Genomic DNA, 22,744 nt, shown 5'->3' with positions numbered 1-22,744 from the left:
TCTTTTTTGGTGCAATTAAACTGCGGGGAAAATAATTTTGGTGCAATTTAAGCACATTTTTTTCTCCAATTGGCACAAATTTTTAAAAATTTGAAGTAATTGTTATTTTTTTTCTTGCAACACGAGATACACACATAAATAATACAAAACAGAAGGAATAACTAATAAACGTAAGATTTGAGGAAGTATCTGGTGGTGGCGATGTTCCAAGCGTAGTAGTTTTAACACAGACCTGCAAGTAACAGTTTAATTCATTTATCTGTAAAGCATTTAACCATGAAATGTCTATTTCGGGTAATAGTTCAGCGTCAAAAACAAAAATTGTTTTTCATCGTGAACATGTAAATTATATGTAAAATATAGCCACTCATTTGCATATTATATAGTAATAATAAAAATAATTTGCGACACTCTTAAAGAACAAGCATTATATAGTCTAGCCGTGCTGCAATGTAGTTGTTTTCACAATGTACTTGATAGTAATTCCTATTTAATCTGTCTTGTTAAAATGCAGGCGTAAAGATTCGGATCTCCCTAACTCTGTTCGAATTTGTTTATTAATTATGTATAAAAACTGAGCAAAATGAATAAATAAGCGCATGGAACCCCACTGCCCCTTTCAAAATTTATGGTATACAGTGGGACGTGACGTCTGAACGTACACTGCCGCATAGTTACTATAAGCAACGTCAGTGACGTTGTCATTAATGGAGGTGAGATTAATGCTGCGGGGATAGCTATTAATGCCCCATGTGTACCGCACCGAGGTTTCTGTGGAGGGCAGGGTTACAAAATTCCGTACATACATTTCTAACTGCCGAAGATTGTGTTGGATCAGATTTGAATTGTTATTCCAGAGGTGAGAACACGTAAATCATAGTACACACGGAGTACAATGTACGACCGTTTATATCATTTATTTATCAACCCAGATTTTCAGTAATATAAAACGAGGTAGTATTACGCGCATTTATTTTCAGAAGTATCAACCGAGTTACTCAAATTGAATTGACTAGTAGAGGTATAAAAAGTACCAATTGAGGCGCTCTCAATAACTCGGTATAAAAGTATCAACCGAGAAACTTGCTCATTAACTCGACAAATTTATCAACCAAGGTACTAGTATGAAGTTGCGAAAAATATCTACCTAAATATACTCGCATTGACCCGGAAGAAGTATTTAGCGAAGTACTGGCATTGACCCGGGAGAAGTATTAACTGGGATACTCGTATTAGCCCGGTAATACCAAATGAATTAGTTGGAACTTTTCGAAAAAGTATACACACAGATAGTTAGGTTAAGATTAGTATTACGTTCTTTAAATAAAGACGTCTCGGTTTTAAATTAAGAACGAAATGAACACTATATGTGTGAGTACCAGTCCATATAAAATTCCAACACTGCCTATTGTAGAGCTGCTTCATGGTGTAGAAAAACCCACCGAACAAACGATACTTTTTCGGTTTAAATATACTATATTTTCACTTACAATTCACATCTGTATTTTTGAGGAAAACACACATTTTCATAGTCGAATCCAAAACTGGGGCTCGGGCCATCTCCCTTTATGGATTTGAAAATTTATGAAAATAATGCATGCACATAAAGTGTTAAACAAATATTTTTTGGCCTCCGTTAGGCGATTATCTGGATCCGCCACTGATTCTTCTTCAACCGCTATACCAACCAAATCAAACCAATATGAAACGATTACTGTTGCAAGGGTAAATTTTACAGTCACATTCTATATAATTATTCGTGCAACAACCAAGTAACAAACTAAGACTGGTTATGTGGTTTAAAACTATTCAAAGTGGATTTTGTTGGATTAAATCACCCGCTGTCTGATTTTTTTTATAAAGACGGCACTGCCGAAAATAGCATATATTATGTTTTGTTTTGGCTTGTGCTATTGCTTTACCATAGACACCGACCTGGTAGTCATGTTCTTAAAATAATTAAAAGGAAGATCTTTTTTAAATATTTGTTTTCAATAATTACAGGCCTTGCACGGAAACAAGTATGGACCCTTGAATTAAATAAAGACGAAACAGTTTTCTTAAAAAGCCATAATGGATATTACATAACTGCGGATAAATATGGAATGGTTAAATGTGAGGTGACAGAGCGAACACCAGAAGGCAAATTCAATGTGGACTTCTCTCCATTCGGTTCTGGGCGATGGGCCTTTAAAAGTGAGATGTTCGGCAAATATTTGGGAAGTACAGAGAACAAAGTCACATGCAATGCGCGAAATATATCTGAGGAAGAACTGTGGTACGTTCAGATGGCAATGCATCCTCAAATAGCCCTTGGAAACAAAAGGCGAAAACGATATTTCAGTTTAGAGGGTAACGAAATACAATGTCACAACGTGATTCCGTGGGGCCCGAATTCTATCTTTACTGTTGAGTATCACACGGGAAAGTACCTCATTAAAACCCCGGACAATCGTTATCTTAAACGCGATGGTACATTGGTTAGTACTAAAGAGAAGCAGGCCCAGTATACGCTAGAACTGAGGGTAAACCCCGAGTCGAAGCTAGAGGGTATAGCATTCTGCGATGACGACGGAAAGTTTCTATCCGGTGTTGGGCATACAGGCACTCTGCAGAGCAGGAATACAAAGATTACGGACGATGAAATCTTCCTTCTTGAAGAAAGCCCCCCTCAAATTGTTTTAGAATGCCCAAATGGTTCAAACGCTACCATACAGGCGGGATACGAATTGTGGGCCAGCTCAACAAATATGTCCGAAAGTGAAATTTTTCAGGTAAATTAGAATTAAATGCATTATATACCGTATATTTATAAAAACCTCAGCATAAGGGAACTGAGCAGCTAGAGTATAAGTTGGCTTTGTAAGGTAACAAAAAAATAATAAATAGATAAACAAAAAAGAAATGTGTTTTTCTTGTTACAATAAACTGGAAAAAGTTAATTAAGGTAGACAGTTTGTAATATTAGATGAGGGAATAGGTAATACTTTTTTCTCTATTTGTGTGTGTATGTAAGGCCAAAAATATGTTTGTTCCTTGCTACGCTACGCTACCCACCCTCTTTTGTTGGGCTTTCCCTAAACACTGTATGCCCAATTTTTTTCTTGATTGTTTTCCCCCTTAACTCAAAATGTTTTGAAAAAAAGTAATTTCCCTTTATATCTACCCGATTTCTTTTCTTGTTGGTAACAGGAAAGAACGACTACTATTAGTGCTAGCACGGGCGAATACGGGTAAAAGCTTGCGGCATAATAATTTGGGAGTCTAAACTAGGTGAGGTAGTGTAACTGCAACCATAAATCCCCCTTCAGCTATATTTATTTTCCGGATCATTGGTGTTACTAAGTAATTGCAATGCTTGTTTTGTAATCCTTTTTATTAAGAGTTCCAAGAGCAAGAAAGAATACGATTTTTGTTGGATAAGCAAGCTTCCATTTGCTTTAAAATACATTTTTTTGTAGATGTGGGTTTTACAAAGTAATTTTATCATTAACCCTGTATTATCATAAGCATAAAGGTGAAATTATAAATAAAATATTATGTAATATAAACATGACCCTAACCCCTTGGAAGTGAATAAATGATAGCTCGCTAAACAACGGATTATGTTAAGTTTCAGTGAAATAAGGAATTGGAAACATAATGAATCGGAACCCACTTTTTTTGGAAATGTTGTTAATTACGGACAAAAATGAGCAAACGATAACCTGAAATCTTATTAATTACCTGAATCCCTCTGGACCCCGTTTTAAAAAGTGTGACTCCACTCCTTACTTTTGTACAACAAAAATAAATTATCATCATCTGAGACTAGTCGAAACTTTACGATGCCTTTGAATAGGGCGCATATTTAAGTACAAGTCATATGAAAATCAGACACTGCTTAATGTAGAGGTGGTCCATTGTGTAGAAAAAACACACAGAACAAATGATGCTTTTTGATCTACATTAAGTAACAGCAGCCGTTTTTGTATTCTGATCTGTACTTTTGAGAAAACTATACATTGATCTCCCACTAAAATCAACCAAATCAAACCGAATCAAGAACGATAACTCTCACAGAGTGCCAATTTCAAACACAATCTATATAATTTTTATCTCAAAAATGTGAGAACCAAATGACAAAAAGACCGGTTTTGTGGTCTGTAACCATATTACTGAGTTAGAAATAAGAGTGAATTTGATAGGTTTTTGGTATGTATGAATCATCTCCTGTCTGATGTTTATAAAGACTGCTACTTAAATATAAGTTGAAATACATTTTCACGCATGTTTAAGACAGACGCATTCATGCTTTTCATCAAATATTACATCTGATCATGTTTTTTCCTCTTTTTCAGTTGGTGTTTGATAAATCATCAAGTAAATTCTGTTTGCTTTCATCCGAAACTAAATACTGGACTTTGAACAAAGCTGGCGGACTCCAGGCCACTTCTACCCACATAACTGACAAATGTCTCTTACAGTTTGAATATGATAACGGTGCCATTGCTATAAAGGCCTATAACGGGAAGTATCTATGCGTTCGTCCAAATGGTCAACTTGTAGCAAAGAGTTCCAGTAAAGGGCCCAGTGAAATGTTTTATTTACGATTAGCTAATAGACCGCATTTGGTACTAAAAAGTGAATTCGGTTTCGTGGGTAAAAAGATACCAATAGTGACGGAACCAGAATACATGTGTAATAAGTCTGAGTATGAAATCATGAGACTAGAATACCACGAGAAAGGCCGGTACTATATAAAGGGAGACAATCAGAAGTACTGGAATATGAGTAGAAACAACTCAATTGTTTCCAAAGGGAAAAGCCCTGAACCTTTCATTATAGAAATGGTAGGACACTGCAAGATGGTCATTCTGGCTCCGAATAATAAATACATTAACACAGAAAAGATTGGAATCTTAAGCGCAAGCATGGATGAAAAATCTCCTTCCTGTTACTGGGACTTCTAATAAATTACATTGACTCGTACAATTAAAAACCTTAGAGTTTACTTTTCTCGTATTTTTATTCATGGTTATCCTTAAATATTATATACCTGAATAAATATCTTGTCAAATCAACTTCGTAATTAAAGATATCATGATAAATTATCTTGACACCTTGACAAGTCGATGTCACTTACATGCCACCATAATATTCCACTTAATGTGGCGTCCAAAATATTTCTGCACTCAAGCAAAAGCAGAGTTTTGATAAATTTGTTTCTTAAAGAAAGTCAAAGAACAAGGTAATAAAATCAGACACAAAACATGGATAAGAAGAAAACAGACAACTAAATTTATCAAAACTAGAAATCAGTCGAGTAAGCGTCATCTGCATGCTTAAAATGCTTAAAATAACACTAAGGTGCAGAAATGTTGAGCCACAACATTGTTTTTTTTAATTACTTGCATGATTGATAACTTGTCTAGTAGTATTTAATTATAACATGTACAATTTATACATTTATATAGAATTACGTATCATTTGTGAAACATGACCTGTCTGTCCCTACACAGGCGCTATATCACAGCAAATTTGGCGTTTTCTAAAGGTTAAAACATGTTTGTAATGTCACCATTTGACCCTTCCTCAAAACACATTGAGGACTGGTATAGATGCATCACAGTAAAATCAGAGATCTTTTACAATAAAACCCTCATTTTTTTTGTTACGAAATTTATACACACTGCTGCTGTCCTTAACTCCGAAACAGCGACGAGATCCTCTTTGCTTAGGCTAAGTGCGTAAGTTTGCCGCTCTCCAGAGTCGAGACGACGTCAGTGACGTTACATAGTTACATGAATCAGAACTAAAAGACTAGGCTTACATTTTTGTTGCCCAGATGTGTACCAAAGAAAGATTTTCGTGGAAGGTTGGGTTACAGAACAACGTTCAAACATATCTTACAGCAGAAGATTTTGGTTCCGATTTGAATTGTTGTGCCACAGGTAAGAATATTGATCGACTGATTGATTGATTGTGGTTTAACGTCCTATACCAGATATTTCATGCATTTCAGGACGAGAACGTTTGATCATTCGAGCAGACCCTGCTTTGTACTAGTCCGACACGCTAAGTCTGATCTTTATGATCTTCATTGTGCAGAAGCAGCAGTTCGAAGTCATCCAGCTCGGAAACGCTATTCTGACCCCGTGCAAAAACCAGTCGTCATTCTATCCCCTAAATACCGATTACTTGGCGGAGAAGCAGTGGATATCAATTTTAAAATCTTTGATGTGACTCGGTCTAGGATCGAATCCACAACCTCTCGCAGTCGAGGTGTGCACGCTACCTTGAGGCGGTTAAACAAAAAGAGTAACAATATGACGAAGTTATGAAGACTGGAAGTTCTTTTCATTGAAAAGCAGTATCAATAAACACATGTGCAGAATTCCGCTGTGTTGTAATGATTCACGTGTATCATTTGACTTTTCTTAAAGGAACGTTAACATGTTTTGTCAAATAGTTACGTTCAGATTTTAGGACTTTTGCCTTGTTCTTACAAGTTTTTTGTACTGGTGCATTGCAGGTCTTACACGGAAACAAGTGTGGGCACTGGAGTTGAACAAAGATGAGACTGTCTTCTTGAAAAGTCACACTGGCCATTATGTAACCACAAATAAATATGGCAGTGTCAGATGCGAGTCCAAAAACCGGACCGCGGAAGGAAAATTTAGCGTTAATTTCTCTCCGTTTGGGCTAGGCAGATGGGCCTTCAAGAGTGAAATGTTTGATACCTATCTAGGGGGAACAAAGAATAAAGTAGTATGTATGTCCAGGAAAATTACAGAGGAGGAATTGTGGTTTGTGAAAATGGTAATGCATCCTCAAATAGCTCTGGGAAATAAGAGACGAAGACGATATTTTAGTTTAGATGAGAATGAAATCAAATGTTTCAATATTATTCCATGGGGCCCTAGTTCTATCTTAACAATGGAGTATTACTTTGGGAAGTATCTCATAAAAACCCCAGACAACCACTATGTACTTAAAAATGGAACCTTGACCGTTTCGAGGGAAAAGGAGGCACAGTATACCTTAGAGCTAAGGGTTAATCAACAGTCTCAGCTAGAGGGTATAGCATTTCGTGATGACGAAGGGAAATTTCTGTCTGGTGTCGGTGCCTCCGGTATCCTAAAAAGTAGGAATAAAAACATCTCAGACGATGAAATCTTCAGTCTAGAGGAGAGCCCACCTCAAATTGTTCTGGAGACTTCGAACGGTGCTAATGCTTCAATACAGTCAGGGTTTGAACTTTGGGCAAGCTCCAGGAAGACAACAGACAAAGAAATTTTTCAGGTAAGTGGGCGAATACCGGATTGATTCGGAGGTGTGTGTGTGTGGGGGGGGGGGGGGGCTAACAGTTTTGGTCGGCCCAAAATACATATATTTGTAGTAGGTAGTACAGATCAGAATATCTATATCTAAATTTTTCCAGGCCAAGATATATATTTACAAAAACTACCAGCTCTCCCCCCTCAGAATCATATGGTTGTCTCCTAAATATTGTCTTGGGCATGTATAAATTAAAAATGATTACCACTTTTACAAAAAAGGAGTTAAGGATTTCTGACTGAAGATGTGTCGACTCTAAAGTTCGATTTATCATATTCCGTAGTATTGCGTCAGTTTGAAAACTTGAAAGTAGCGAAATTAGCGTGCTGATAACTGTTTTGTTTTGTTTGTTTTGTTTGTTTGTTTGGTTTTTTTTTAATTTTCAGATCACTTCTACATGTAAATTAGCTCCCCATAATGTATTCAAATAACAGCTACCACTCTATAAAGGCAAATCACATAGGGTTACCCGTGCGTGGTGGGTCCAGAGATTAAAAAAAAAATAAACATAGGTCCCTAACCCAGAGCCTCATTTGTCTTTTCATCAAGTGCATTATACACAACACAATACTCAATAATGAATTTGTTTGATTATTTATTGAAGTTTGTTGCTTCCTGAGTATTTTTTTCAACACTTTAACTTAAAGATATAATGAATTGAAAAAATAATACGGTCACCCCGGGCCCTTAACCCCCTTGGACCCGCCTATTGGTTTGATAGATAAAAGATATACCCGATGTCCAAAATAAGTTCTTTTTCTCCATCCTTACGTTTTCTTTGTAGCTCGAATTTAACAAATCGTTCCAAAAATGGTACCTTCTAACAGCAGAAACGAAATACTGGAACCTGAATGAAAATAGTGGAATCCAAGCAACTTCTAACCAGAAAACTAGTAACTGTCTCTTCAAGTTAGAATGGAGAGGTGACGCTGTTCATATCGTAGCAGCTAATGGAAAATATTTGAGCGTTCGACCTAACGGGCAACTTGTGGCAAAAAGCAACAGTATTGGGCCGAATGAAACATTTTACATTAGACTGGTAAACCGACCTCTTCTGGTCCTCAAAAGTGAACATGGCTTCGTAGGAAAGAAACGTGCGATAAAAACGGAACCAGAGTACATGTGCAACAAATCAGAGTGGGAAATAATGGAATTAAAATACCACGAGAAAGGACAATACTATATAAAGGGAGACAATCAGAAATATTGGAACATGAGTGAAAACGCCATTGTTGCAAAAAGCAAGCAGCCGGAGCCTTTCGTTCTTCAAATTGTTGGACATTGCAAAATGGTAATTCTGGCCCCTAACAAGAAATATGTAAACACCGAAAAAAATGGGATTATGAGAGCAACCATAGAAGATATGAACCCATCATGTTTCTTTGAATTCTGAATGGATTCTGATTTTATTAGTTAATGCTTATATTGAATATTTGTACTTAATAAATGTCAACCTCCAATGAAATTATTCAATTCTTACTTCACAATAAATTCATTGTTTGGAATGTTTTGAGTTTTTTGTTTGTATTTTTTTTTCTATTGTTACAGTATTGTTTTCTTTTTCAGTATATACGTGAAACCTGGTTTACCAAACACAGAATTTTAATGTAAACCTGTCTATACCAAACACTTTTTGAAGTTCAATCAGGGTTGTTTTGAAAAAAATACATTTTGAATCTTTAAAAACAAATACCAGAGTAGATAAACAAACTATAGAGTTCAAAAGGTTATCGGTTTTGACAAGTTTCACTGTACATATTCATATATTGTTTATATATAGTAACATTGAGTGCATTTCCCTTCATATGCCTACTCCGGACGTCCGTAGACAGTCATCGACTCCGTCATTTACTGTCGCCATCCTGGATTACGAACAAAATTGATTATATCGGGATTCTAGATTTCAGGACAACTTCCAGCTTATCAGTAAAGCCACAGCAAACAGTATCAAATCATTGTCGTCTATCACAGAGAAATGTTACTAGGCAAATTATTCAAATGAAAATATGTTATAACGTTAAGTGTCAGAACGGTTACAAATTGTACTTAAATCGGTATTGCATCAATTAGTTTGAAACTTTATCAGGTATATTGGCTTCTTTGTGATAATTTGCCGTAATATTCTGATAGATTTTAATAATTAACTTCCGAATATTGAATTTCAGTTTTTATTATTAATATCATAAGAATGGAAGAAGGGAAAGGGAAGTGTATGTTGAAGGTATTTGCATATTTTCTTAGAAATATGATATGGTACTTGGTAACATGTATGGCATTGCATGTATTGCCAATTTGCCCTTCGTCCTTTAATAGATCAAACATGCATCGTGTTCACTATTTTTACAGGTCACCAAACACAAAAATCGGAAGCAGACGTGTACAAAGGAGGCTCGAAGTTATCTTTTCGAAGTGCTGCCCTTGACCATTCCTTTAGAAAGTCTGTACTCCTTGTGAAATGTTATTGAATAAAAAAAATAATAATAACAGGACTGGTACTCGTAAATTTTAAATCGCGAATGGTTGGTTTCTAACTCTAAAATTACTAAAATGAAAAGCATGGTGCTAATGGCACATCGATGCATGATATCAACGTCAGAAGGCAATCCTAGACTTAGAAAAGACAAACCGAAAAACAACATGAAACTGAGAATGACAATCCCTTTATCTATCTGGGTTTGTCTATCTTAGTCGTTTACGGGATTATCCCACCTAATTTAACCATTAAGACACATCATATCTAATAATATTGGGATAATTTTGATATTCTATTTACGTTAGATAAAGATATGACTCTAAATCTGTTAAGTGGCAGTCGTTTAACGCTTTGCTTGTGTAAACAGTGCCTCTTATCAATTTCTCCTCCATTGACACGCGCAATCGATACACAATGACATTTACAGGCCGCCGCGCGTGCCACTCACGTACCGAATTCCAGACGACAACTTACATTGCCGGGAAACTAAATCACACCTTATTTCCGTTCGATACTTTTTGAAAACATAATCAATTTGGACGAGATAAGAAAGTTATGATTTGTAAAGAATTGTGTTAAAGAATCAATTACCTTTGTAATACGAGTAAAGCGCGATCGATACCGTATAGCTACATGTTCTACCGAGGTATAGAACTCGCTTGCTCGCTCGCTCTCTCTCTCTCCCTCCCTCCCTCCCCCCCTCTCTCTCTCTCTCTCTCTCTCTCTCTCTCTCATACAAAAATAAACTTTCTGACGTGATTGTAAGATCTCATAATATGATAATTTGTTGCAAAAATGAATACCTTGCGAGGAGGCAGCCATATCCTGACAAACAGACCGTCACGGTCACAGTTGCGGATCCGGGGAGGGGGTGTTAGGAAGTTGGAACCCACCTTTTTGTTGGGATTGTTTTCTTGAATGAGCAAATAGGGGCTTGTAATCCCTTTCAAAATCTCTGGATCCGCCCTTAAGTAGATCACTACGGACTTTTTGAACAATACGTTATGTTACTGCTCTTAAAACTTGTTGACTGAAAAATCTATTTCCAAACTTTTTCAAGGAGATATTCTATAAATGTAAAGATATCATTGTCTCATTAGGGAAATGATTGAATACAAATTGGTTATTAACTTTTCTAGAGAAAATGTATTCCCATTAAAATGCATTGTATAACAAGTAACTAATTTTTCGAATTTCATAGAAAGAAAGTAAAAATGAAATTGACAAAATGATTTTGTGACAAATACAAATAGCCGATTTACGCTGTTTCATACAGACACTGAACTGTTTTATTTTGCTAAGTTTAGGAAATATTAGAGTCTTGAGATAAAAGTTAAAACAATTTTTTATCAATCTTCTGCCAACAAAAATAAATAATAGAAATTTTGCGGATCTGTGATTGTCAGATAAGTTTTACCGTGTATCAAGTTTTATTTTATTAATATTTTTTTCTGTATTGACTGTTATAAAAATGTTCTTCAATTCACAGCAACATTTCAGTGGTATTTAGAAATAATAAATTACTTTACTCAGGCCAGAAACACAATAAAAAATGCGAATAATTTGTCTCATTCACGTGATTCAAAGTGCAAAAGTGCGCCAATTTTGTGGCATGTTTGTAAAAAGAGCCATTTTCGTTCGTTCTATGTTTTATTTCTATCAGTTGCATTCGTTGAAAATTGTAAAATAGGATTATTAAGTAGATAACATAACACAGTACATAGAATAAAACTTTTGAAACACTTTAATTACATTTGTAACCAAGAAGTTACTACTTCGTTACCTAGGATACCAGTGTACAGCACGTGCCAATCCTAGTAAATTTACAAAGGACACTTATTTAGCAGACAAAAGTAATCGATAAAATAAAATTGATGACCACTTGATATTTTAGAAAGTTAATTAAAAAATACCTTTGAAAAGAAATGATACATGGAAAAGAAAAAAAAATGTATCAGGCACTTGTAATTGCCCTTTATGGTGCAGCATAACAGTATAATTATATCTTCTCTGAAAAAATATTTACAAGATTCGAAAACAAAATATTATCTGTTTCTTTTTCGCTTGTTATGACAATTTGTCGAAAAAAGATAAGAGAGAAATATAACATAAAACTTAATCGTTGTGCTCAAGCAAAGAAAACAAATAGAATAAAAGCAAAAAAGAACAAAACAATAAAATTCAAAAGAGTATACCTTTTTTCAACAAGGACCAGAGCAAGGACCTAAAGTTAATTAAATTTCAGAATTAAAAAGAAATGAGAGAAAGGCGGATATATGTAAAAGCCTCAGCATCGATTTATTGTATTATTCTCCAATTTACAGAAATATTGTTAGATAAAACTTTGTCTTTGAATATATTTCTTTGAATATTTTTCTTTTTCCCCTTATTTAATTTCCAACATAATAAAATTTCCGTTAATGATGTTATTTAGCAGTTCTCGATCTGTTCCCTGATTGGCTAGTTCGCGGAGTGATAACGGTTAAAGTTATGTTGACAGATGTGTGGGTCGTGATGCGGTTGGGTATTGCCTTCTTGTGATGAGTATGTATATTTGCATAATAATAAATGTCCTTTACTACGAGATATAAACTGCAAAAAGTTGACATATGGGCCCAAAGTGATAAGAATAGGGGAGAAAATCAGTGATAATTTCTTAATTCGGACTTTTCCGTTGATTACAATGCTACAGTGACTAATCGATCAGTTGGATTCTGAGGAACACAAAGTTATACACAGTAAGTATTAACGTAATGAATAATTTTTATATATTTTAGGGACATTATATTACTTTCTTTTGGCAGAAAATGATGACATAAAATTGCATCTTTATTTATCAGATGACATTAAAATTAAAATATGAATTTACATTAAGTACTTTTAGTTCCGTAATTTTAAATGAATATATTTGTTTTAAGTTAATAGAGAGAAAGAACTATATATGAACTTTTCATATTTCATTCAAACAAATATATTATTCAAAGCAGGCGCGGATTCATATTGGTAGCGGACCCGGCGTGCGCCCCCTCAAAATTTGGAAACATTTCATTAAAATAAAACATTGATTTTTCACAAATTCTGCCACTAAAATTTTCTTGCCTGGTTATGCTCGAAATTCAATTCTAATTTTTTTGCCCCTTGAAACAAAAAAAAAAAAAAAATGAACACATCAATGTAATGTATTTTGTATAATTAACCACCAAGTAGAGGAAATGACTGTAATTATTAAAATAATATCTAATAAACTTTTTAAAAAAATAAGTCGAATCTAAATGAACTGTCAATAAATAATTTAACTTCAAACTCTAAGCAGTTGCAAGGAAGAATAAACAATAATTACCTGACCCTTTTAAATATCAGTAGTTGCAGTAACTTTTCAAAAATCATCACTTATAATCATGCACCCAAAGATCTAGTCTTTTTTCCCATTTAGAACAGTCCCGTGCAGGTCCGGGTGCCTGCAGCAGCGCTAAGCTTGTCGTAAAAGGCGACTAAATAGTGCTCAGAAACTTAGCCGGGGCTAGGCGCTCTGCCCACAGATGTGTGCCCAAGGTGGTCGAATGGGGTACCCCTGGCGTGTTACAGGCTGGGGTTGTCAGGCTATAATACGGCAAACCTGACCGCAAACCATAATGGTGCACCGTGTTGGGAAAGATGCCACGTTCCTCGCACGTTAAAGAACCCTGCTGTGGTATTCGACAGGAGTAGGAACCTTTGCGCTCCGCCACAGGAGGCTAAATTGCTCGACCCTACCCATCCCTCCCTTTTTTCTTGTGGCAATCAAAATTTGTCGACCGTATTGTCCTTGTGTCCCATCCCTTTTTTTTATTTCATCATCATCATTTCATGTTCATTTTATCATCCGTTTCATGTTCATCGCCTGAACATAGCTGAAATATTGCTGCTCGGGCGTTAAACCCCAACAATCAATCAATCAATGCATTTAGAACATCGACAAATTACTGGAGTCTGACTGAGGGGGGTTATAACGTCCTTGACCACCCTTTCGGGTCTTACGGATAATTACTGGGACTGTTGTCTGCATTTATGTTCCGTAATCGGTCACTACTTGAAGAAATTGATTCTAATGACCTTTTATTGATATAATTATACCACACCATAACGGGTAATTACAAGTGTAAACATGCTAATTAGAAAATATTATTAACAGATACTCGGACAATAAACTGACTTTATTGCCGCGAACGCATGCTGGTCGTCTGTCTGAAACTGACCACTGAGGGTGGACGGTGATGGGGAAAGAAACGAACAAATCGTTCTCTATTGAAGCTAAGATTCGACCAGTTGGACGGCATTCATTTTACACCTCATTTGAACTAAATTGACGAGCAAAACATTTTTGTTCAAAATCGTTCTTTGAATCTTTATTTCGTAATACTCTTTTATTTCGTTTTTAACATATTGCATTTTTTTTCGGTTTCATTATAAGTTTATTTTAGTCATAATATTCTCCCTTGTTAAATGAAAATTAAAAAAAAAAGTTGTGTGCATTTTTATTACAGGTACAAATATAGATAGAATGTGAATAGAAAGGGCTTAAATCCACATAGCGTTGATATTTTTATCTGGATACGAAGTTTTCTTTTAAAACATATAAGTGTATAAATTTCATTAATTTATAGAAGTGTTCAATCTGCATATTTTCTTAAGAAAAACAGAGTTGTAAAATGTTTTAAAACATTTGTATATAAATTCATTAGAGGTGGATCGAAAACAGTTAAATTCTAATTACAACAAAATCTGGATTCCAGAGAGTCTCAGAATAATTCGCAAACGGGGGTTTTTTATTGAAGTGCAGGACGGTTCCGCCAGAGGACATTATTTTTAAGAAATATAACATAAAATTATTTTATTGTGCGACAAAAATCATGGGAGATGATTAGATTCATTTCACAGTGGCCATTTGGTTGATTTATTGGTCATTTTTGTGTAAAATCCGATATTGACCCATTTGAATTTAATGAAACTTTATAATGATCTAACTACGAAATCATATAGACCCGAAACGATACGGATTAACTTTTATGATTGTTCGGCCTCAGTATTTGAATACGAAGATGAAATCGTGCCAGATGCCAGTTTTAACACTTCAGCTCCTTTGTGCCGCGGGAAAGAAGATGATCATCTCGAGAACGAAGTCTCGTGACGACGTGAAAATGTCTCCTGATACTGAAATTAGACAAGCACCTGTAATTAATAATTGATTCTCTTATGTCAATTGTCCCGTCGTTTCAGACCAACCTGCTTTGATCATTTCAAGATTTTTACTGTAATTTGGCCAATTTTTGTAAATATTTCACGTTTTAATCAGAGAATATGTCAGCCTATTCATCTTAAGGTGGTAATTCGAAACGAGCTGAATGATTTTTAATCCCAGTGGAGTAACATTTCTGCTTTAAAGGTGTTGTTTAAATATCAAGACACGCGATGACACGAATAAATAGGGGAAATACCTGAGAACAATTTTTGAGTTAAGAAATTTCACGAACTATGATAACTCATATCTTTAAATTAAGCTAATGTCGAAAGTATGACAGAGCATCCTCCAAAGTCAGGGTCTCCCCCTAAACCGTTATAGGGAGCGAAGGTGGACTCAAGAGGTACTAGTCATATCTGTAGCAAGCTTTTACCAAGTATTTAAGGGGCGTCCTTCTCGCATAGGTTCAAAGGAGAACACCAAAAAAGGTTGTTATGCTGGATAACTTTGGTTGATTATATAGAAAGTAACTGTAAATTGCTGGAGAAGACTGGGGTCTTTTTGGAATATCTGGATCCCTTACTAATGTTAATGACAAGAAAATGTCCACGGTACTCTCTTCATTCATTTTTTAAGACTTATTTATGCTTTTATTTCTCATTACGTTTGTTATGGAAGGGTTCCTTAATCCCTGTTATTATAAGATAATTGCTATTAACATGTTAATACCCGCCGACGTATTTTGTATGTGACTGCATGACTGTACTATTCTCTCCATTCATATTTAATGGTTTTTCGTGTAGAGCGCTATTTATAACCAGGAAATACCGAGATACGCCCTTACCGTAGAGACCACGAAAAATAAGTGCGACTTGAATGGTACAGGTCGACCATTTCGTGTTATGATTTGCACCAAATTCAGCGCGGAGTATCCTAACCATAAAGATACGCCCGGATCGATGACTAGTGACCAACAAAACAAAGAATCTTTGAGAAAAGGTCAAATTATGATTCAGAACCTCTCTAGAGAAAAATAACTAAATTAAGATTTGTTCAGATAAACCTTGAAGTAATACTAAGTGCTAAAATTTTAGTATTTCCCAAATTTGATTGATATTAATTGCATTTATTAGCAAAAGACCAAAATATTAGACGAGCACCGGTCTATTCCCCTAGGGTTGTGAGATATGGATCCGTCTCGCCAATAACAAAGGAACTATTAGCTCAGAAATATCGGTTTTATCCCGTCCTTTATCTTCTACGGTGCTTGATTTTTCCCCGGGGATCTCTGTGCAGAAAAAAAATCATCTGCAGATTAAATGTTCTCTGTTGTAACATAAGAGAAAGGGAAAATATTTTGATGCATTAAAGAAATTGTTTTCATTTTAAGGTCATTGTGTTGGTTACTGATGCGTTTTAATTAGTTAGAACAAAATAATTTAGGACTGAGGAGGACACGAAACCTCTGAACGATGCACGTCCAAAGACATGAGTATGGTCTTTTCTATAAAAAATATGTATACATTTTCACGCTAAGTTCGCCACAGCTCTAAAACACTTTTTAAGCTGATTTTAAGGAGAGATTGAAAATATAGTGGTATGCCTAGTCATTTAGAAAGATTCTTTTGCGCGCCTTCGCGTACGCTTGAAGTCATTGATACATCACTTTCAAATGGAAAAAAAAGTGACCGATCCTACTCTTTGAAATGTTGATAATGATGTCAATGTTTTGTATATGCTTCAATTGTAATGTTCAGACCAATAAAAGCATCGGCGGACCCAGAGGGGATGCAGGGGTTGGCATTCCCCATTTTATTGGAAAAATTGTCATTTTCAAGTGTAAAATTGACAAAAAATGGCGAATTATGCCCTTGCATCCCCCTTTTTTGAAGAACACCGATAGGCACCCCTTCTTTTCAAAGTGTCTTGATCCACTATGCCGTTTATAGAGACTCCACATATTACAGGCAGGCTAGACACGGAAGAAAATATATACTTTGGCAACAAGCTGCGTGATTGAATTTTATGCAAGAAGACACTTTATTTATATTTATGAAATTCTTCTCTGGATTGCGAACATTTCTTCCTTTTTTCTATTGAGTGTTGTCTTTTTCAATTACCAAAACTTCAAAAACATAAACTTAGAATGCTAAAATCTAGAATCAATACGGGGAAATCGAAAACGTAATAGGAAATCAATTTCATTTATTTTTTTTCTCACATTTATCGTAAATAAAAATATTTACCTTTATAAAAGTCTGTTATTTTACAAGAAACGTTTTTTTTTCAAATTTATCGGAGTCATTGAGTTGTACAGATTCACGCACATTTATGCATTATTTTCAACGTTATGAAATTAAACATGAAATAGACGATTAATTAATCTGATATTTCGCTTATAGTCCATTACATAGCAGTATCCATTACATTGGTTTAACCGTTCTAATGCGACAGCGATACACAACAGTACTCACGACAAGAACGAAAACTGTACAAACCCCATAATTCGCCGGTATCAATTGCACTTAAAACAGACTAATAAAATTTATAGGCATTTTAGCACAATATTCGCTGACATATGGCGAAACCTCTGCTTTTATCCATTGATTTATTGTCGCTACCTGCTTCGTCTGATTAAAATTCATAGCAGTTGTAAAACATGGCTTTATTTTCAAATCAAATTAGTTATTATTCAAATATAATAATTATGAATCTAATTTCTGAATCGTTCCTCTAACACTGTCTGCAGCAACCGCAAGCTAAAAATGTTGCCGTTGAATACTCCTTAACAGATGGGGTGATTTATAAAAACCAGTAGCATTTTAAATCTCGTATGACGTAAGTTCGCGCACTCGGGACCGTCTATTGAGTTTTGTCATTTCTGTATCAATGGAATTATCGTACACTTGTACATGCTTTAAACATTTTAAGTTAAAATTGCAATAATGTAATATATATTGATTTATCATTATTTTTTCAACTGACAATATCTTCATTAAATTTTCTATTAAATACTTAAAATGATATTTTTCTGTTTTTTTATGCGACGGGATTGGAAATTTCAGAATGAATTAGGAATTGAAAAATGACCAATGAACAATAAAATATTGTATTTAATTTTCAGTCAAGCATTTTAATTTATCAAAACCTGAATTAATCAGATGCATTTCATTCGGATGATACAGATTCATACTATTTTTTAAGGTAAATGTCGCGTGCTATAATACGTCTTTTCGCTTTGATGGGTAAGTGTAACATCACTTACCTGGAAGAGTGTGAAAATAACAAAAGACTGAAACTTTTAATAACACGTATTTTGTTGACATTTAGTGGACAGCTATGTCAGAAACAAGTGTCCCGTTATCATTATATTTGTAACAAACATGTCATTCAGCAGACGTCAAAACTTCTGTTTGTAAATTGTATTTCGTTGGCACGCGATGGTCGCGTGTCGCGCACGTGTAATTATCCATTCGAAGGATTTAAAAAAAAAGGTTAGCTACATAAAATGATTCAAATTGTCTCCAACTTCGGAAGGAAGTGTTGTTAATCTTTTATTTGTCTCAATTATTTGATAAGATGATACCTTACCGCCAAGAGCCACCATCCACCAATACGAAATGTGATATTTCCTACGCGTGTAAACTTAACTGGTAATAACTTATTAGTTATTGCAAGGTATTAATAAAATATATTTTCAAACAGATTCTCCTTATAGACTTAATATGTGGTTTCATGTTTACTTATATTTACAATTTTCACACATTGTCGTACGCAGGCGGACTTTTTGTTGGTGACGTAATACTGCTGAGTAATACGGACACTAAAGCGAATGACAAACACATTACAAGTAAAACAATAAAAAAGTATAATTGTAAATATGCCACGAACAAAACAAACTGATATGAAATTCAAGCGTATACGCAAATATAAAAATCGAATGTACACATATAAAAATACAACGCACGGAAGAAGGCGAAGATGTATGGTTTGGAATTGGTTTTGTGTATTATCTTTTTGTCATGCTTTTTTGACACCAAAATAAATGTAAAGTAGACACATTTATATATTAACATGTATGATTACATATGTAACTTTAAAGCAAGTCAATAAGTAAAATCCAAATTTCCTATACTCTTTTTCCAATACATGTACATTTTATACATGAACTTTTAGTGCTACCAATTTCGCATTTGACAGCCACTTTACCAAGCTTACAGATTCTAAATAATGTTGTTTCAATGGAAATTAAGTGGGTCAGATTTGACGAAGGAGAAAAACAATTCACTCACATCGTCCACAATTGAATTTCTTTTTCCAAAAATCATGACAATTTTGTTAGTTTATGAATTAGTTATCTAAGAAGGAGAGCATTGTTTGGCATATTTGTTCCGATCGATATGTTCCATATCAGATGATTATCGTAAAATTAAATAACCATTTCATTTATTTACGTAAACAACCGATATGGTCGGATTTACCGTTATTTCCAATAAAGTTCCTATACGCATGCTCAAATAGCACATTTGGCTCTAACAGAACAGATGGCCTCTTTTGAATAGCAAACAGACCGAAGTGTTAGGCCGCACTGGAGTGCTTAACAATAAACGTTTAAATGATTTGATTTAAAGCCCCGTGTCTTAATGAAGTCAAATTTCTTTTGAAAGTTTCTATAGGACCTGTTATGGTGGTGTAATTGATTCATGGCTGAATAAAAAAAGTTAACGGTTTCGGAAAGATGAATGATCTCCGGAACTAAATAGGAAATACAGCATCGAGTGCTTAGTAATTAGAAAATTGGTATTGATAATCATTCTATTAATTTTACTTTTGATGTCTTTTTTTCTGAAGAAATGTCACCACAAAATCTGTCAACTTATGAGCAATTGCCGTTTAATTTTCAAATGATCAGTTGCTAGTTTAAACAAAACTGGAATCGGAAACGCAAATACCATAAATGTTTTCCGTTGGTCGGATGAACTCGACTTAAATTGCAAGATTCAAGATTCAATATTTTATAAAAGTCTCACCACATGTACAACATAAGACATGTCAATATTATAATAAAACGTAGTATATACAATAATAAAAGATTATCATATATTAAAAGTACATGTGCCATTCTATAAAAATTATAAGAGACTACAAAACATATATTAGTTGAATAAAACATAATATAAACGCACTTGTAAAGGGAACTAAGCTTAAAAGATAAAATGTTATCATGAATACAGAAAACCATTTCTTCTATTGCATCTAGGTAATTTAATCAGTAGTGATAAATTACGGCAGCTTTCCGCAATATTCTTTTTTTTATATCGGATTTTATCTTGTAAACGACATCACACTCTTAGTCTTGATTTTCATGTTCTTTTTTCTGCTGCTAGTTGAAAAAAATAACAGATAATTAAGGTTGACCATCACGGTTACTGCAACCTGATTAGTTTGTTTCAGTAAGTACATTATACACAACAAGTATAATTATCAGGCAATAAACATTTTTTTTCCCTTTCAGCAAAATGCCGGTAAAATCCATATCTGATTTGGAGAAAGAGATCGAGGAACTGGAACGACTAGAGTCTGCTGGTCTTTTAGAAGAAGGCAATGACGACGATTCTTCAGATGTTGACGATGGAAGTGAGAATGATTTCGACGACGATAGACCGGAGAAGAAACGGAAACGGAAAAGTGATGTTAAGGAAAATAACTCCGAACAGAGAACACCGAAGAAAAGAGGACCGAAAAAGAAGAAGATGACAAAAGCCCGACTCGCCAAATTGCGCCTACGCAGGATGAAAGCAAACACGAGGGAAAGAAATAGGATGCACGGTTTGAACGACGCACTTGACCTTCTTCGTGAACATGTGCCGTGTTACTCCAAAACTCAGAAATTGTCAAAAATAGAAACGCTCCGTCTTGCAAGAAATTACATAAGTGCCTTAGCGGATATACTTAAAACTGGACAAAAGCCAGATAGCATTTCATTTGCCAAATCCCTATCAAAAGGATTGTCCCAAAATACCATGAATTTGGTAGCCGGTTGTCTCCAGCTTAATCCGAGAACTTTGTTACCAGAGTCGTCGTTTGGGAAACCGTACCAATTTTATTACAATAATTCATTTGAATTTTCGACTTCACCTAATAATGGCAGCAATATTCCATATTCAAATTCGTTTCCAATTTGTTCTCAGAATTCACAAGAACAATTTCAACAAATGCAGAACGAACTAGATGAATCACCACCATTGTCACATTATCCTGTCTCTCCTGTGCATTGTTCAGTGGTACCATCCCAAGGAATGGCGCAGTCCGTCTGTTTTGACAGTATGCGCAACACCAGTCCTTTGCAGGCACAAACTGCGAATGCGTCGCTACAATACGAGGCAGTAACGTCATCGTATTACATGCGTTGTGATAATGTTATTGATACCTTTAACTGCAGTGTTTCCCGTTCGAATATCCTTTCATCGTCTCCATCTTCATTCGGATCATCTACGATCCCAGAATGCAATTCTTACGTCTTTGACGAAATACCGGACATCGTAACAGGAAGTAGTGAAAGTAGACACGGGAATGAGCACATGTATAATGTAATGTAACATCCCCGCAATTTTATTTTGTAATTTGTAATTTAATGGCATAATTTATCAAGCTGCCTATCTAGAATCGGTAAGCCATATCTTAGCCAGAATATGTTTTTATATCAAGAGCCTAGGGCCCTACTATCAAACAATTATGAAAAGTTGCAATGCAATTTATTATAGGAAGTTTTACGTAAAAGTGTTAATGATATATTTTAGATAGACGCATTTTAATTGTAACAAGAAATAATATTTGCAAGATGTTTCATAATCTGTTTCCCTTCTATAAGAGATGTGCCTTTGAATAAATTGTGAACCATGTATAGTTCAATGTCATGACAACCACATAATTTCAGCTATTTCGTTTTTCTGTCTCATTTCACTTGTATCACACCGTGCCTGTATACATGTACAAGTATGCATTTTATCTAGTCACAAATCACTATTATAATCATTTAACTTATATTTTCCTATGAACTTTTGATAATTATATTTATATTTACATGATAATTTTTTTTCTTGTTCTATATTGTCTGAAAGCTAATTTGAATGCAATAAATATTTTTATTCCGAGTTTAGCCTGTTCTAAAAAACATCGAATCTCATACCATTCCGGGTATTTTGCACGTGCGATTCTCAAAATGTGTTGATAACAAATTTAGTTGACATAGATGATGTATAGGATTTGTATGTCTCGTCATGTTACTCAGTGGTTTCACAAGAATGGGTCCTAGTCTACCATTCAAATGCATAGAGATTTGTCATTTTCAGAGTGTTAGGTTCAGTAAATAAAAGCAAAACACATTTTTGTGTAAAACTACCGATACAAATGACAAATATCTATTTCCACATGATAAAAGTGTTAAGAAAAAGCGTAAAATAGAAGATTTTGCATTGATATACAGCGTTTCGAGATCCCGGGAGTAAACAATAAAATACAGACCGGTTTCCAGATTTCAATACGTTCTACATCAGAAATTCCAGAAAGAAAAATGAAACTAGAACGAGACTTACAGACCTATTGGGAATTCACACAAATTCTTGACTCGCAATAGATGTATATAGACCCTTTCGTGCTAATTCTTAGCTGATTCGGTTGGTCATTCCGCGAGTCATATGCTACACCTTCCCGTAGAAAGTCTGAATAGTTTT

At 34.8% G+C, this 22,744-nt stretch overlaps 3 protein-coding genes across 3 annotated transcripts; all 3 read left to right on the top strand.

Moving 5' to 3' along the window:
- The first annotated feature begins 682 nt into the window (after positions 1-682).
- LOC148602790 (fascin-like) lies at positions 683-5,063 on the top strand. Its single transcript, XM_088553465.1, has 3 exons — positions 683-859; positions 2,005-2,774; positions 4,341-5,063. Exons 1-3 carry the CDS (start codon positions 751-753, stop codon positions 4,950-4,952), a joined length of 1,491 nt encoding a protein of 496 aa, XP_088409591.1. The 5' UTR covers positions 683-750; the 3' UTR covers positions 4,953-5,063.
- A 712-nt stretch (positions 5,064-5,775) lies between these two features.
- Positions 5,776-8,825, top strand: LOC148602789 (fascin-like). Its single transcript, XM_088553463.1, has 3 exons — positions 5,776-5,933; positions 6,515-7,284; positions 8,105-8,825. The coding sequence occupies exons 1-3, from the start codon at positions 5,828-5,830 to the stop codon at positions 8,711-8,713; spliced, it is 1,485 nt and encodes a 494-aa protein (XP_088409589.1). The 5' UTR covers positions 5,776-5,827; the 3' UTR covers positions 8,714-8,825.
- Positions 8,826-12,318: 3,493 nt separating this feature from the next.
- LOC148602788 (uncharacterized) lies at positions 12,319-22,181 on the top strand. Its single transcript, XM_088553466.1, has 2 exons — positions 12,319-12,531; positions 20,527-22,181. Exon 2 carries the CDS (start codon positions 20,531-20,533, stop codon positions 21,608-21,610), a length of 1,080 nt encoding a protein of 359 aa, XP_088409592.1. The 5' UTR covers positions 12,319-12,531; positions 20,527-20,530; the 3' UTR covers positions 21,611-22,181.
- The last annotated feature ends 563 nt before the right edge of the window (positions 22,182-22,744 follow it).

Source organism: Perna viridis, chromosome 11 (genome assembly GCF_037379345.1).
Source record: "Perna viridis isolate PV_CMFRI_1.1 ecotype Kerala chromosome 11, ASM3737934v1, whole genome shotgun sequence".
NCBI lineage: Eukaryota > Metazoa > Mollusca > Bivalvia > Mytilida > Mytilidae > Perna > Perna viridis.
This window is presented reverse-complemented; position numbering and strand designations above follow the sequence as displayed.